The sequence below is a fragment of the Hirundo rustica genome, chromosome 5, assembly GCF_015227805.2.
Source record: "Hirundo rustica isolate bHirRus1 chromosome 5, bHirRus1.pri.v3, whole genome shotgun sequence".
Classification (NCBI taxonomy): Eukaryota; Metazoa; Chordata; class Aves; order Passeriformes; family Hirundinidae; genus Hirundo; species Hirundo rustica.
Window position 1 is genome coordinate 25,633,922 of NC_053454.1, and position 18,390 is coordinate 25,652,311.

The following is an 18,390-nucleotide window of genomic DNA, read 5'->3' on the forward strand; positions in this document are numbered from 1 at the left end:
TCTATAACATTCCCCTTCATCTGTTTAATACTTTAAATTTGAAGACTATTCTACTGCATCATGACACCTTCTTAAATCTGTTAGGTAGATATGATGGTAAAGAGCCTATAATTTAACTTATGCCCCTCTACACTAGAGTAACTTAATCCAATTTTTATTTCTTATACTGCTTTCTTTAAAAAAACCCCCACCCTTGATTTTCAAACTACCAAGCCTGACACAGAGCTTACACAACCCACTCTGTAACTTTGAAGCTATCCTGTATGCAATATTTTCTTTCACATTAGGTTCCTATGTGATAATTTACCAGTATATTCATAAACTTCCTTGTGGTTCATTCTTACCTTGCACTAAGAAGCACATCACTAGACAAAGAAGTGCTATCTATTTGCCAACAGTATCACATGATAATAAATTTTAGGATGTGAGCTGCAATTTTTGATGCACTTTTCTTCCAAACAGAAGATTTTGATAGAGTGATACTGCCAAGGTAGGCCCAACAAAAGAGGAAGAAATACAAAATGAGAGAGCTCTAGCAGCAAGTAGATCAAAAAGCTCTGCCTGTTGGTCAAGTTTATTAGATCTCCTAAACTGCAACAACTGCTGCTAAGAAAGCCATGAGATCTACAGAACATAGCCCCCGTTGAACAAATACAGGCATAAGTTTTAAAAAGCACAGTGATGTTACTCAATTAAGATGGTGGAATAGTTACTCTGACAAGCAGAAAACCTGTTAGCCTGTAATTCAGAATGATGCAGCACTCCTAATTTAGAAAGGTAAACATTCATTAAAATCTCACGTTTCGTTGAGCATTTGGATAGGCCTTTGCATCAAGTAATGTACTAATGCAAAGACCTGTTAAAAAAGCTGATGTTACAAATTAAACTAATTGATTCCATGTTTAAATACCCTTTATAGTGGCACAATTCTAATCAAGCACACAGAAATGGAAAATACTTCATACAAAGCACACTGCAACCTTCTTGTCACCTTGCTCAACAGCGGAGTGAGCAGGTTTATAGTGCACTGGGTGAAAAACTGGCCAAAGGGTCCTGGCGAACAGGGCTACATGTGGCTGGTGACTGGTCACCTGTGCTGCTCCTCTGGGTTCAGTTGCAGGGCCTGTCCTGTTCAGTGCGTTTATCAATGGCCCAGATCCAGCAGTTTAGTGCATCATTAGCAAGTTTGCTGATTATACAAAACTGAGAGATGATGCTGATTCTCAGAGGAGGAGAGGCCTTTGCATCTGGGCAGTCATCAAGAATATGAAATTTAACAAGAACAAATGCCTGATTCTGCACCTAGAATGGAGCAGCACCAGGCACAAATTGGAGAGCAGCCCTGCAAAGAGAGACATGGGCATGCTGGTCAGCAGTAGCCTTTTCCTATGGAATTTCAAAGCAAAATTTTTGGCATTTTCAATGAAAGCATAAAATTTGGAAAAACTACTATGACAGACAGTCAAGAATTAAATGAAATATGGTTTAATATGGTACCTGCAAGGTGGGATCCGCTGATTTGTATGGGGGTCACATTTTGGTACTAAGACTGTACAGGCAAAAAACATCAGGTACTTGTAGCAATTGGTCTGAACCAAAGCTGGGAAAAGGGAAGACTCCCAGCTGATAGAAGCTTCCTTCTGTGTCCTGTGGCCCAGGTAGTTTGGGTAGTAAGTATAGTTGTAAGGCAAGTTCATACAAAGTTCCAGAGTAATTGGTTCACACTGACCTTTCACAGAGAGAAAACAAACAGAACCACAAATGGTGTGAGATTAAATTAAATACAGAAGAAATAATTCCATACTTATTTAACAAATTTCTCAGTCGGGGGATATCCTCTCAGGCTTGAGAAATTACAAGTTCCAGAGCTAAAAATCCCTTATAAGCCTATTCATACCAGTAAAGGTGGTTTTGAACTCTGCCTGCCTCATAACGCATTAAGACACTTTTATATCCTTATTAATATTTATTAACTTTCTGAGCAACATCTTAACTTTAAGGTGGTTGATAAACCATCCTTAAACCAGTAGAGTGTACTGTACAGCAACACACTTTCCACCGGTGTACCTACTATGCTACCACGACACACCTCACACTGACTGGGCAATTGCCAAAATGAAGAAGACAGAAATCAACAGATACTTTGGGTTGGAAAGGATCTCAGGAGGTCCCTACTCCAACGCCCTGATCAAAAGAGGTCAGCTCTGAGGACTGATCAACAGTCAGGTTGTAAAAATTCTCTAGTTAGAGAGACTGCACAATTTCTCTGTATAGAAAACAGAAGCCAGAATTTGCTTTTAATTTTTTTCCTTGCTTACCAAGATCTGAAGGAAGAACGGGGACAATTATATCATGCATTGCACAAGCATTGAGCAAGAGACAGGCTACATGCTAATAATTTAACTTGGGTAAGACAATTAATAACAAATAAGAATGATAAGCAAAGACAAAACAGAAGCAACAGCTACAAGTTCATATGATTATTTATATTATACTTACATACAAATTCTTCCAACTTCTGAGAGTTTATCGCAACAAATTTAGTCAAGTATTCTGGATTTTTAAAAATTGTATACTTTCATATTTCTTCTCATATTGGTATTCAGAAATATTTATTTTTCAGTTTTCCACCATAACAGAAAACTACAGACAGAAACTACAGAATCTCACTTCAGCTCAGACTGAAATTCAACTTACTATTTAGCAATGAGATGACTGTGAAATTATTTAAACTTATGTAATCTGGATAATTTGAGAAAGTTTTCCACAAAAAGGTATAACAATAAAGTAAAAAAAAAAATGCATATATTTGCCTATTCTGGGAGAAAATATACCTCAATATGATTAATATTCTCTGCTAGCCAGTTGGTAGTACAGTGTGACAACTGTGTCATCTCATAGCTGTATCTTTGAGAGAAGGTGGAAGAATATCCAACAGTCAGTTATTCAGCTGATCATCAGAACTTGGCACTCTTTCCTGGTCTGGCATTTGGTGCTATAACTTTTTTTACTTTTTTTTTTTTTTTACTAATCTGATGATCGCAAAGCACATTTTACATCCAGCTTTTCCTCGCTGCTGAATCTTGGCATATGGAATACTGAATTATTTCTGTTGTCTCAAACCGCTTAGTTACATCTTTGGGGTATATGAGGTTCAATGACTTTAACAATTCTCCTCACATTACTGCCATTTCCTTTCCTTCATGATGAACCATCCCACACTTTGCCCAGATCAATTTGGGCTCATTTTTTGATTTTGGGCAGCAAACATGTTTCTTTGATGTGTGCAGAATATTACACATTCATCAGTATTTCAGGATGAACACAAAAGTATATGCAATATTTTAAGTGTTTGTATAACATGACATTATTCAAGCGTAAAGTGTAGAAATGCACATATATCATTCTCTTTTATTATGCTTCATATTTATAGGGGTTTAAGTGAATTCTGGAAGAAAATCTAGTCCACTGAAATGCTGCCAGAGGGGAGCTCTTTATATGTTTTCAATACGATTTTAAATTTCACACTGAAAGCTTCTATTGCATTATGCATAGAAGTGTCACTGTAGGTTTGAAAATAATAACATTGACTCTCACATGACAATCCAGAGTGTAATAAACAGAACATGTGCTCCAGGGGAACATCTGACTCATTTTAAGTAACCCAAATGTTAGTCTTCCCTTCTGAGTCTGTCCTACAGCTTAACAGGTCCTGATACTCCCCATTTATAATACATGTGAGTACAACCTAATGAAGGGAGAGCAAGGAATAAAATTCATTGCATCTTCTATCCTGAATTTAAAAAATGGGGGGGGGGGGGGGGGGGGGGGGGGGGGGGGGGGGGGGGGGTGTTTAAATAAATAAATAAATAAATAAAACATTAAAAAACCAAGCCAACCAAAAGAAACAAAGAAACCCACAAACCAAGACATTACCCCATAGACTATGCCTGCATTTAATGTCTTTCTGTGTTTATTACTAACTTGCTCTATCCATTGGAGTCTCTACAACCACTCTGGGCAAACTGTGTCCAGTCACACTTGCACTAAAGAATGTACTTATTGTCAGAGCTTCATTATGCTCCTGTGTTTCACTTCATGCCAAATTGCCTCTGATCCTGTCACTGAGCCCTGCCTTCTTTATACTCTCCCTTCAGGTATCCATTCTGTTATTCTAAATATCTTGTAAATACATTACTATTACAGCCTAAACTGATCTGATGTTATCACATTTGGAAAACATCCATCACATTCAATATTGGGAAATATGACCTATGCTTTGGTATTTTCAACCAGATAGTATCTGGGCCAAGAAGTACTGCTTTGTCAAAGCTGAAATTTTTGAGGAGAATTCTCATGTCTCACCAGAGACAAAATTATTCAAAAAAGGAAGAACGAAAATAATATGAAAAAAAGACAATAGTACTTCCAGACGTTATGCAAGAAAAATCTCTCAAACTGTCTTGCTGTTCCATTGTGTATAAACAATTAAATATTTACTGGACTAGAAAAAGACTAAGTGTGATGATCCAGAAGACTATTCCTGCTAAGAACTACAGACAGTAGCCCATAATATGTTGAGGAAACATCTTCACTAAAAAGCTCTTGGGTTTCTCATAATATGGCATAGGAACATTGCTTTACAATTCAAATATTACATGTCAAAAATCATAGAATTATATAGTGGTTTGGGTTGGAAGGAGCCTTAAAGATTATCTTCAAGGGGAGATCCTATTGCTCTTAGCAATTAATGGGATGGTGTAAATCAGATGCAACCAGACCCTTTGAAGCATGCAGGGATAGGATGAGAGGCAAAAGACACAAGAGAATTCCAATTATTTATATGGAAATTAGGTTTTTAGAATGGAAGTGCTCTAACAATAAAACAGATCTGTTGGAAAGATTGTGAAATCTCTGTCCTTAAGGACAGAGCTGCTCAGCTGCACACGATCATGGGCAACATAACTTAATTGGCACTGATTTTATCAGGAGTCTGGGCTTGTTGACCAAAGGTGTTACCTAGCTTCCTTTTAATGCTAAACATGGTACATAAGATTATTTCTTTACTTAGGCAAAGCATTGATAGAAGCAAATGTAAAGCATTTATACTTTATAAAGTATATTATAGCTCTACTTTAGCAGCATCTAAAGGCCCCAACTTGAGTGGTGTCTGTCTCAAACACTTGAAGGTGATAATCACAACTCCAGAGAGAATATGGAGTATGGACTAGTTGACCCTCCCATGTACATTCTAATCTAAATGCAGTGACGTTATCCACACAAGCTATGATATAGTACCAAGCATACCTTGCAGAGGTAGCTGCAGCACAAAGCAATTACATATGAATTGTGTAGAAATAACCTGTAAGTGAAGCCAAGTCTGTCCATCCGTCAGGGCGACTGTATTAATACAAGACTAAGTCTTAATTAATTTTGAGTAATTTTTAATACAGTTCTGCCCCACTTTCAAAACATAGACAAATATATTTCTCTCAATTACCTGTTCACATTGCTGCATTGCACAGTTGAGAAAAAAAGCTATTCAGAAGCAAGTGCACAGTTAGTTCAGGAACCTTGCATGGAGTGGAATAGAACAGCACACAGATATGAGGCTACACAGAGCAAGACACCCTGATCCTTGACAATACGTATTGGTCAGAAGTATAATTAGTTTTTTCCAGTTTGAATACCAAAATTATTCCTTCACAAAGGTCTAAAAGTTCTCCAGACTACTAAATACAATAACATTGGGGGTTTTGTGTTTTGAAAATAAATCAGTATCTTCTGCTTTACACTTACACTATGCTGTTTATTTTACATAGACACTGAACGTCATTAAATGCTAAGAGAAAGTGCAAGAGTAAATACCCATGAAGAAAATATAAAACTTCACAGAAGAGAAAATAAAAATAACTCAGTGTCATATGTTATAAATCCTAGTACATCAATAATCAAGATCTTTGATGACGTATTTGTTTCAACATTGCCCTTTTCAAAGATTAATCATTAGACACATACATTAGCTAGAAAATCAAAGTATTATTTACTGTGTTCTACCCTGCATCCTCAGTTTAATCTAAAACACTCTAAAAGAGTAACGAAGCATGTGACCTACTTACTGCAGTTTGCCTGGCTATTTCTCATCTCACAGGGAGAATCTCCACAGGGGTCAGGGCAGGAAGAGCACCTCTGGTCTCCCTCCTGACAGAGGGTTTGATCTGAGGGAAACAGAAATGTACATTTCAAATTATTTACCAGACTAATAAAAATAACTGGAGTGTCATGAGAAAGTACAGTGCTTACATAAAAATTAAGTATTTCCTTTACATATTTCAATAAGTATCCAACAGGACTTCAAGTGCAGTAAGGAAAAAAAGTGTGCAACGCTGTTCAGTTCTCACTTTTCTTACCCCTCTGTTCAATACAAAAAATTATATCCCAGTTTCTGAATGAGAGGCAGGCATCTCTGAAAGACATTTACCATGCAGAATATGAAGTCATGCAAATACATTTCAAAAAGAACAATAGGTCCTAGCTGAAAGACAACCCTGTCTGGGAATTATTCCTCAATGCAATTCAGTTGATCTGCTTCTCATTTTAGGATTGTTTTGGTTGACAGTAAAAGACATCCTGAAGAAAGGTCAGAGATGAAGCATAATTGTCCTCCTTTGACAGCTTAAAAAACAAACAACAGCAGAAGGAAATCCAAAAATGCTATGATGGTCCTAATGATGGACTCCAGAATAAATAAAACCAGCACTTCATCAAAAGTTTCTGAACTACTTGCTAGTTACTTTATCTGAAAAATACCTGGACTTCTCTCTCTCATAGCTGTGATACCTTCTTTCCAAACCATTAAATTCTCTCTTCCATGTGCAAAATCAGTCATTTAGTTTATTATTATGTAAGGAGAGACAAAATTGATGGTGTTTATCATCTTATCCTGTTTAAAATAGCTTATTGCCCTGATTGCTTAGTGTTTGTATTGCACTACTGGCCATGAACATTAATCATTCTTCCCTCCATCGGACATACAGAAGGTGCAGAAGAAAGATCTAGTTTTAATAACCCTGACAATGATATTTTCTAAAGGAACTGATGATTTAGTCCTATCTATCAACATTTTATGGATTTACTTCCATTCATACATGTTATATATTGAAGCAATAGAAGTAATTTCTTTGCTATAGCAATTGACCATCTTATTTTACAGCTGCATCTGACTGCAAAATGGAACTTGAAAGGCAGGAAAAGCCTTTTGACTTCTAAAGCTATCCCAAATATTTACATAAAAATTATTTTTAAAGTTTGCTCCAACTTCTTCCTATCCTTTAAAAATCCCTGTGCTACAATGTAGATTCTTTTGATCCTAGGAAAAATAGTGCTGAATTTCTACAACACACTGTCTTTTGAAGAGGTCACAGAAACTCTTAGTATTCAGAGTCGTGAGTACCTCTATATTAGATTTCTATTATCACAAAATGAATGGGAGCATGACTTATAGATAGATGTCATACCTTAAATTTCCTTAAGGTACGTAGTGAAGGAGACCACTTTTCTCATCCAGATAGAGATGAAGCAATGGTCCTTTGTAATCTCTGAATGTATATACCTGTGCTAGGACACAAGATCCCCATATTCCATTATAGGCAAGGGGAAGTCACTACACCTTGACCTCAAATTTCTGTGCTGATTTCACATATTTACTGTGTTTGTAACAAAACCATTACTCCAGACTGCATTAGCCCTAACTTCACTGACTCTGACAGACATATCCAATTTTTTATTATTATTTGATTTGTAGAGCAGAAAAGTCTTTGTAATACATGAATGTCCGATTACATTTTTTGCAGTCACTGGAAACAACAAAATACATAAACACAGTAGTAAGCTACAAACAGGAATTCTGCCTTGCTTTTACATGAACTTTGCAAGGAACTAAAGATGAATGAAATCTGAATTCTACCAACATATTCCCATGCAAATTAGGATGGGGGATATGGTAGCCTAAAGAAAGAGTTTTGCTCTATACAATACTACAAAATACTGGATAGAACTTTTGCACATTGAAGAATTAATAATAAAAACTAGGAAAATATTAGTATTTAAATGTTCTGCTATTTCATTCCAAGCAGAAAGATCTTTTGTCATGTAGTGAGATCACTGAATACATAATTATTACCCCATACTACTGCTTGAATACGTTTACCTATACCTATTCATCATACCAAAAAATTATTTTTAACCATTGCTTCAATATCAAAACAGAAAAAAGAGGCAGTGAAAACAAAATACATCACTGACTTCTAGCTCACATCATGCAAGAGGAATGGAGGATAAAAAATTATAGAATAAGACTTTCTTATTTCTTTTTCTTCTTTCTTCAAGAGAGAATAAAAAGTGAACATTTTGTGAAAATGCACAGTCAGAACCAAGGACAAAAACTTGTTTCTGGGTTTTTAGATTGTCACAGTCAGAACTAGAAGATATTTCCTGCAAGACCTTTTTATAATGGTGATACAAACCTTATACATTATAACATTAACATAAACAATATAACATTAAAAGTGAATAAAAATAATGATAATTTCTGCATTTCAGCTTCTTGGGTATTATTTGGAATGAAGGTATTTAAGCTGGAGTAGGAAGATCCCAAGAACTTTCTATGAAAAGAAGGGAGTTAGTAACATGCTTATGAAAGGATTTCTTTTAGACTGGTTTCCTAAAGAAATGAGGCTTATATAATCAGGTATGATAACAGGTCTTTTCTACTCTAATAACTATTAAATAACCTGTCCTATTACCACTACATTTTCCAGCACTAGATTTCTGCATAAGGCTAACTATTTTAATCTCTTTAAAATAAGATCAATTAAAAAAAAAAAAAAAAAAAAGAGAGACATTAATAATTCTTGCATTGAAGGAAAGGCTGCAATCTGAACCTATACCTTACCAGAAGTAAGAGAATTACATGTGAAAAATACCTTCAAATTTTGAAATCATCATAATATGACAACATTGCTTTCTGAGTGTCATTGGGAAACCATATTCTGGGGCTCAAGAGATTGCTTAGTTTCCTCTTCTCTCACAGAGTCCATAACAAAACAGCTATCAAGTAGCTGCGAAAAATTATGTTCTCATATGTTTTCCTTTAGTCACACTAAATCATTAGTTTATTTATGAAAACATTCTGTCTCTGATGCCTAAGTTCTGATTTAAAAAAGGGATTTTAATGAGAAAATTCCTCCTTGAATGACACCAATTCTTGTAATAGTAGATTCTCATTGCTCCAAACAATGTATTTCAAGTACAGCTGATCACATCAGATAACTAAATACTCTGCTAAATATCACCCCACTTCTGAATGTTTAGGTATTAAAAGAAGTCTGCTTACAAATGCCTGCATGAAAGCACACACCCTGATCCAGCCTCAGGAAGTGTTATTTGAAAGGTAAAGGAAGTCATTTGTCAGACAGCTTTAGCTAAAGGCACTGTGGAACCTAGCAGTCAATGGCAGGTTTAGTAAGAAGAGTAAAATGAGATATATCCCTACTTTCACTGCAGTTTTCTTCATCACTTCCATCTTTACAATCATTATCTCCATCACACTGGAATGCACTAGGAATGCACTGCCCATTTCTGCACTCCACCAGACCCTGACTGTGACATGCTAGAGGGGAAAAAACAAAAAAAATTTAAAGAGACAATATTCTGATCAATGTAGCTTAGCGAAGCTCTGCATTATATTTGAACATCATACTGAATGGAGCTGATAACACTGCTTAACGCTGGAGATCACAAGACATTTTTCATTATGTATCAGCTAATTTTTCAATAGCTACAGCTGTGCTGATCATTAACTATAGAGACTAAAACTATAAATGTCAGGTATTAGCAACAGGCTGAGATGAAGCTCTTAGCTTCATAAAGGGAAAAAGATGTACATAATTTTTACTCATACAGTGGGAACCTTACAATTAACAAAAGTTGATTCTGTAATTAACAAGAAGTTCTAATACAAAGCAATGCTTTGCTTCTCAACAAAAGCAACAAATGTTTAATTTGCTGCTGCTGTCTATTGAAAATGGACATTTGTCAAGTGTGAACTTCTGAAATAAAATAAGATCATAGTTTTACCTTACAAGTGAGTGCACTAGTTATCTTACTTTTTTTTTTTTTTTTTCCCTTTTTTTTGGGGGGGTGGGGGGGGGTGGTTCTTTTTTTAGTTTTCAAAGAAATAAAAAAAATAATTTAGAGATTAAGGGAACTTACAGCAATTGATCTCATCTGATTTGTCTATGCAGTCATGGTCACCATCACAGACCCAATCAGCTGTTATACATCTCCCCTCTCCACACTGGTGATGCGTCAGTGGATTACAATCTGCATAAAATGCAAATTTGAAGGGAAAAAAAAGGATGCTAAGTTACTATTTGTATATTTTATATTACTGATCAATTGTTCAATGCTTATTAGCTAATCTTATTAATGAGACATTTTGCATTAATAAATTATATTAAGAAAATTTTGTATCTACAGACTTTTTTGCAGATGGTAGTTACATTTATTTTTAATTGTATTTCCTGTATGGTGATGCACTCATTCCTTCTCTCAGGTGCACAGCTGTGACTATTTGTAAATAAACAAGTTTCAAAGACTTGTTAAGCACATTGTAAGATCTGGCTTACCATCTGAGAGAATGATTTTCAATTAACCAACATTTTCAGTAATCATCAGAGAAAATAATTTCCTTTACTTACGTTTTTACTAAGATATTTTAAAAAATGTTTCTCAAGTTTAGAAACTGTATTTTTTGCATATACTTGGAATTTTCCAAAAGAATTATCTATGAAGAAATTATCCAATCATCATTTTACTCTTTCTACCTGAATGCAGAAAGAAGAGCATTCTGTTGAGCAGTCTTTACATCAAAATAAATAGAGAAAATAGACACAGTCCAGTCCTCCAAATCTGCCATGAAAACCAATTATAGCATGTACAAAAGATTTTAAAGATTGTATTGAAAAAAAAAAACTATATCAAGGAGACAGATTAATATTTAGGAAACTTAATCATCTTTCAACTAAGATTATTTAAGAAAAAAACCACACTAAATAACCAAAATGGACAAGAAAATATTAAAAGGTCTTAGAGTGTGCTTAATTTGGAGAAGAAATTAAAAAAAAAAAAAAAACTCAGGAAAAAAATGTGCCTTGATTTTCAGATTTTATATTCTTTGTGTTTTTCCTTCGAAAAGCAAAAGGAAAAGGTGAGAAATAATATTTTAGCTGTTAAAGAATTATCTTAGAAAACTTAATTTTTCTCAGGTGCAGTAACAGGATCAAAAGTTAGTAAAAGAAGGCTTTCTAAGTTTCCCAATATTTACATGTTAGTGTTATTCTTTTTTAATGGCAAAACTTCATTGTTTCTCTTACGTAAGTTAAGTGTAGGTAGATACACAGAGTAGGTAGGTAAGTCTCAGGAGTCAGAACATGCAAAGATAATTGACAAGAGAATTTGAAAGAAACAGAATTTTATAATCAAAATATACGACTTCACTATGAATCTTATGTAAAAACAATTCAGCTATAAAACAGTTGGCACCAGCAGTGTGTACCCTCATATAGTTTGCTTTACTCTCAGTTAAATCCAGCTGAACTAGCAAGGAAGCATCTTTTGGAATTAGTTTAAAGCAAATTGAAAATAGCAGCATTTCTTATAAATATCAAAACCTTCAAGATTTGGATTGAACCAGAACTCTTCTTTAAAACTTTTCAAATTGCATATAAAATCTGTGAGCTGTTTTCACTTTGTTCAAATATAGTAAGAGCAGGATATATTGCTCTTTCAGTAGCTTAAGGAAAAAGACTACTGGCTTAGGCAGTCCTGATATTTAAAGACTTTAGAAAAGCACATGATTTTCACTTACCACAATTTTGTTCATCACTAAGGTCTCCACAGTCATCATATCCATCACAAACAAAGGTATAATTGAGGCATTTTCCGGTGTCACAACGAAATACATCATCACTGCAGTCTACAAAATAAAGCATGTAAAATGTTAAAGTTGCACTGGAACATTAATATAAACTATGCACACTGGAACGTGCTGACTACACAGAAGATTAGCTAAAGATACCTTACAACTTACAGATCTGCATTAATACTGGTGTGCACCATTTTATGAGAAACTAATATGGAAGAATATAAAAAATCAAAAGCCATTTTTAGAAATTTTTACTCTCTCTCTACAAGCCTCTTTTTTTTTTTTTTTTTTTTTTTTTTTTTTTTTTTTTTTTTTAATCAATACCATAAGGAGAGAGTGGTCTGTTTGCACCTAGGGACCTAAATGTTTAATTAATTTATACACATAAAGTTCTCAAGAAATGTTGTAGGCTTCACAATTGTAGACTACTGGGAAAATCCTGAGTATCTGATGTGGCTATTAAGTGGAGATGAAGATTCCAACAGCAAAATCAAGATCCCTAGATCCTGCTTTTGAGCCTGCCTTTGATCTTACAATGGTTTCAAATGAGCTTTATGCTTAACATAGTTGGGGCTCAGATTTGGCCTGGTGCCTTCTCATCAAGGAATTCTTACTGTCAGCACTAAGTGGATTTAACCTTTTTTTCATGACTGGATGTATCAATAAAGCCTGACAGGTATTCTCTGAGAATAACCATAATAGTTGAATAATATCAGGTTCAATAAAAACATGGAATCTTTGGTGTAGTTAAGCAGGTTAAAGAGAAATAATGGTTCCTGGCATCTGGTCCCATCAGTAATAACTTTTGATTTTGAGCACACAGCTAGGAAGTGGCTAACTCAATTTCACTGCTTTCTTCTAGATTTTCCCTTGACCTCAAGCTTTTCAGGGAGAATGCTGAGAACAGCTGGGTGGACAATCCTTCCTTCCTGTTGAAGCTGTGCCACTGGAAACAAGGAAGTCCTTTGTGCCTGTTCTTACTGGCATATGTGAGCATTTTAAATGAGTTCTTCCCCAGAAAACAGAGAGAGAGAGAGCAAGAGAGAGAGCTCGAAAAGCAGGGACTGGAACAAAAGTGCCTCCTTTCTTCTGAGATGATCAATTGCAAGACAACAGAATCATCCTACTACTTCCTTTTCTCCTCTTGGCATGTGATTCCTGTGTTCATGATTGCACAGTGGCTCCACTTTGAAAGCAGGGCATCCTTCTAAGGATATTACACACTGAAAGGTGCAGAACTCTTCCAGAAGGTGGGGTTTCTACCCCTTCAGATGTCAACCAAGTGTTTCACCTCCTAGGTGAAAAAAACCTCTGGAAGTTGAACATGAGCCATTTCCTCTAGTTCCCCCACAGAAGTATTAATGCTTTCTTCAAGTTTCATATTATCTTAGAAAGTCCAAACAGAATTTATGAAGGAAATGCTTCAGGATATGAAGTAAAATAATATGGCTGAGAAATGAGTTGCATACTCAATAGTTAATTTAGCTTCAAAAAGAACCATTATTCATAAAACAGGGAATAACAAAAGCCCCACACTAAATGAAAATAAATTTAAGTTCTTGTTTCTTGTAAGCAGACCAACACCCCGCTGAGAGTAAATTCTAAACATCACTTGTTTTGAATATGCAACAGCATGAAGTACTCTGGCAACCTTTAATCTTATTGATCAGTTTGTAACTCTGACAGTTTCTATGCTTCTTCCACTGTTCCTCCTGAAGATGAAACAACACTGTCCTTTTCTATGTTATTTCCTCTGGATAAATTTACTGTTTAATTTCCATTCATACCCCCATTCCTGTTTCAATTCGTACTTCTGAAGCTGCTACAGTGTCCTTTAGGGAGACAACTCACAGGCCCCCCACAGACAAGGTACACAGATAGAATACCAACTTCCTTGCAGGGAAATAAGATTCACTTGATGAAAATCTAACAGCCTTAAAATACATTTTCATCAAGATATTGGAAATAATGTATTGTATAGGGTAGTTGGTTACACTGTTAAGATGGGCACTTGGCAGCTGCCAGTTGTAAAAGGCTCAACTTAAATTTTATAAAGGATGGGGAAATCCCCATTTAAATAAAATTAAATACAAATTCTTATTCTATACTCAACTAAACACAAATGAAGCCTAGTGAGTCATTTGCATTCAGCAGCTTGACCCTGAGATAAGCTTGGCTGGTTAAAGCATGGCACTAATAAAGTCAAAGTGGCAGGTTTAGTCCCTCTATGGGTCCAGAAGAACATCCTACACATGGGTCTGGGCAAACCCCCACAACATCCTGCTCTCTAAATTGGAGAGACGTGGATTTCATTGGTGGGCTGTTTGGTGGATAAGGAATTGGTTGAACAATTTCATCCCAAGGGTCAATAGCTCAGAATCCCAAAGGACATCAGTGATCAGTGGTGTCCCTCAGGGCTCTGTACTGGGACCAGTGTTATTTAATGTCTTCAGAGATGAAGAGATCAAGCACAGCCTCAGCAAAATTGTAAATGAGATGGGGAGATGGTGTGGATGTCAAGCTGAGTGGTTGACCTGAAGGACACGATACCATACAGAGGGACCTGAACAAGCTCAAGAAGTGGACACATGGGACTCTTGTGATCTAAAAAGATCAAGCACAAGGCACTGCACCTGGGTCAGGGCAAACCCTGGTATCAACACAGGCTGGGGAATGAATAGATTGAAAGCAGCCCTGCCAAGAAAAACTTGGGGGAGCTGGTAGATGAACAGCTGGTCATGACTCAGTAATGTGCACTTGCAGCCCAGAAAGACAATTGTACCCTGCGCTGCAGTCTCATCAGCATTTTTAAATTTTTGAGCTTACTTTAAATCTAAAGCTAACACTGACAAGAAAAATTAGAAAATAAAAACCTACAATGCTTTTTATGTAATAGACATTATCTCAACGTCCACTAAATGAATTGTAGGCTATTAAAGGAAAAGCAAGCTCCAACTTTATTCATATTGAGACGAGGAGGAAATTGCTGTCCTCATTTATTCCTTGGAGTATCCCAGATAAAATCTAACAACTTCCTTAAAACCAGCTTTGTGAGTCTTGGAATGCACAGGCTCTTAAATCACTAATAAGAACCTTTTGAGTTGAGTGTAAACTTCACAGTATGACATTTTTCGAAGTCCGAATGAGAAATCCTGTTTTGTGGTATCATGTCCTGCTATTGTCCTTATTTAGTACTTTTCCACATTTTCCTCTGTTCTTTTTGTTCTTGCTTTCTCATTGTTTTCTTATGGTACATTTGTTCCACTTTTCTAAGGGTGTTTGTAGTCCAAGGTGTTTTCTTAACACAGAAAAACACACAGGAGCTCTAAAGATATGCACTACCACAAACAAATAAATAAAAAATTAAGCTATCACATATGTATATTCTACTGCAGCACATACTGGGATTAATTAAAATAAATCGGATCCAGGGTTGAGACCAAGACAACTTTCTAAACAGACGGTCTTGCATCTACTCTAAAATCAATGCCAAAGACCAGGATAAAGCTAAAACAGTATTCAGCTGATTATCAGAAGTGCTCGTGTCTGATGTGCACTATTGATCCATTAAAAAAAAAAAAAAAAAACCACACACCCCACACTCATATACCTTTTATTTCCACATAGCTCCTTGCAGAACATCTGCCTCAAGGCATAAAATTTGCTAGATCAAAAGCACATGCTGCGGCCTGAGTGAACAAAGTTAACATAGTCCACAGCAACTGACAGAGTCCAAATGTCAATATATGCAAACACTATGCAAAGCTCCTGTTCTGTGCCAATAGCCTGCTTCAGTTTCCAGGGTTCCCTGAATGGATTCAGTACTTCAGCAGAACACTGCTGAAACTTACTACAGTGGACCTCATCACTCCAATCATCACAGTCGTTGTAGCCATTACACTGCAGTTTCCCTGGGATGCAGATCCCACTGGCACACAAGAAACTCTCCTTTCCTCCACACAGTGCTGTAAGAGAGCAGAAAAGACAGAATATGGAGAAAACCCATTAGCATCAACACTACAAAGTTAGCGCTGCTAGAGTCTTACAAATGTTAAACTGATACTCAGTATTTCCCACAGGGATTGAAATATATTTCCAGTTTGGAAAACATTAGGATTGCACTCAGAGGAACATCACTGAATGCAAGAAGGTCAAGAGGAAAACCTAAAAGAAAAAAAAAATCTCAATTTTTGAGACAGAAAAAAGCCATTTAAAACTTCTATCAGTGAATGATCCATTTTAAAAGACCTCAACAGGCAGTCATGAAAAGACTATTACACGTGTTAAATCTGTCCCTGAGACGAAGGAAGGAGCTTTAGATATTCATGTGGAATATGCCTACAAAAAATATAATGATTTCTGCTTAAGACTAGCTTTACTGTATAGCCCTTTGGTATTCTTCACAGTATGCCAAACCGATAGGTATACTGCTGGTGCTGTGAAGTACCACTTAGCACTGGATGTGCTTTTTCAGTGTTTTTCAAAAAAGACAAATAGCTCCAGCTTGCACTGGCTGCACATTCAACTATCCATCTAGATTCTTAATTTTATTTCTGGTCCTGGAAGAGCAGTCTTTTCTATCACACTCTGGCAATGTCTATACATACAAACACACACACTCTCAGCACCCTCATTATTAGTTTTAAATTTTGTCACCAGGAGATTTTTTTTTCTTTCAACATACTTACATTCTTTTCTTTTTCTTTGAAAAGAATGTAAGCACATTGAAAGAAAAAAACTCGCTATTATCTTATCATCCCAAGAAATAGGGCAAACCTAGGCTTAGTTAACTGAAACACATGCTCCATATGAAAAATTTGTTTGTAATAAAAACTTAGGAATAATTTCAAAATCTTTTTTTTATTTTTGATTTTGCAATACAAACATCATTTTCTAGTTGCGTCATGAGGACATGGTTATTGCAGTAAAAGCTGCTTATGCAAAGTATTTTAAAAGAGGTCTCTAACTTTACAGAAGATAGTCCAAAATATGAAGAGACTTTAAACCAGAAATTTTCAACTAGTTTGTGTCATTTAATGTTGTGACTGTTCATCAGAAACAAGGTAGTGCAAAACCACCTGTATCATCCTTTTGACACTGTTGTGATGTGTTCCTCAGTAGGTTCCCTCACACTGTGTGGCTGGACACATTTCCTAACCTCTAACTGAAGGGTAATAGCCTCGCTTGTATTCCACCCATTTTGGAAAGGCATTATGAACTGCAAAATACGATAGCCTTAAGGCAAACATGAGATTAGATAACATTCACAGTCTCATTTCATAGCAGGGAAAAATGAGGCAATGAGATATTAAAGTGAAAGCTATAAGAAATAATGAATAATAACATCTAAGACACAAACATCAGCATGTGATTTTTTTTTTTTTTTTTTTTGGAGGGTAAAGACTGATGTTATTTTACATGTTCAAAGACTAGCTCTTGTTCCCTTTACTTGTAGCTGCAAATGTCTCTGTTGCAATAAACTCCAGCTAAAGAAATGAAGAGCCCAGTTAGCTGGAAGTGTTCAAAGAATAGTAGAGATTTTTTTTATTCAAGTGCCTTGTTCAGCATAGTCTTTGCAACAGTGACAGGCAAAAATCTCATTTCAAATGATAATGTCACACTTTATTATGAGCTAATCTTTTTATTTCTCCAGTTCCCTGCCCTGTACACTGCACTTCCTGATTTCTGAAGTCACTATGCTCCACAGGGGCCCTTAGAAACAACAGACTTCCTTGGTATGGAAGTACTAGTTCCCTGGACATCAGTGTTTATCTCACAGATGATGATGTCAGGTAAAAATACAATATGATAGAATAATCAAAATTTTGCAATTCATCATACAAGAAAGGCTTTTAGAGTTTGGAAAGGCAACTTTACCTGATTGGTAATCTTACATTCCTATGACTTGGCTTTTCCACAATTTCCTTCATGTTTAAAAAGGAAAAGAGCATAAATAGCTCAAAAGGAACCATCTTGATTTGCTTTGATGGAGATCTCCATCAGTATAGAGTTTCACTGGTACTAAGATAGCAAGAGTAAGGACTTTTGTGTGAATATGCCAGTTTGGCCTGGGAAAATATAAGTTAACAGCAGGAATATCTGATAACTTTTCTTACAGATCAGAAGAGAAAAGATTCTGGGGTCCCATTTTAATTTCTGGGCTGTGAAAGAAGTGTGTTGAAACACTTGCAAGTCATCCCAACTCTGCCTCCTTAATACATCTCCATCCTGTTCTGCTCCTACCCCAAACCACTTCTCCATTTCTGCACCTAAAGTGGGCATTTTCCTTATTGTCTTGTATATTACACAAAAAACAAGAGGAAGAGTGAAGTTTTCTTTATCTCAGTTTTCACATCAAGCAGCAACCAGAAGGAATCTTTAGAGATTTTAATCTCACCACTTGC

The 18,390-nt window shown here is 35.9% G+C and overlaps 1 protein-coding gene across 1 annotated transcript in view; it reads right to left on the bottom strand.

Moving 5' to 3' along the window:
• The window catches only part of CORIN (corin, serine peptidase), a 128,946-nt gene that overhangs the window by 36,775 nt on the left and 73,781 nt on the right, over positions 1-18,390 (bottom strand). The window contains exons 6-11 of the mRNA XM_040063914.1: positions 15,838-15,951; positions 11,930-12,037; positions 10,273-10,383; positions 9,554-9,670; positions 6,120-6,218; positions 1,498-1,729 (exon numbers count right to left, since the gene is read on the bottom strand). Of these exons, the coding sequence (XP_039919848.1) occupies positions 1,498-1,729; positions 6,120-6,218; positions 9,554-9,670; positions 10,273-10,383; positions 11,930-12,037; positions 15,838-15,951 (781 nt within the window). The remainder of the gene's footprint in view (positions 1-1,497; positions 1,730-6,119; positions 6,219-9,553; positions 9,671-10,272; positions 10,384-11,929; positions 12,038-15,837; positions 15,952-18,390) is intronic.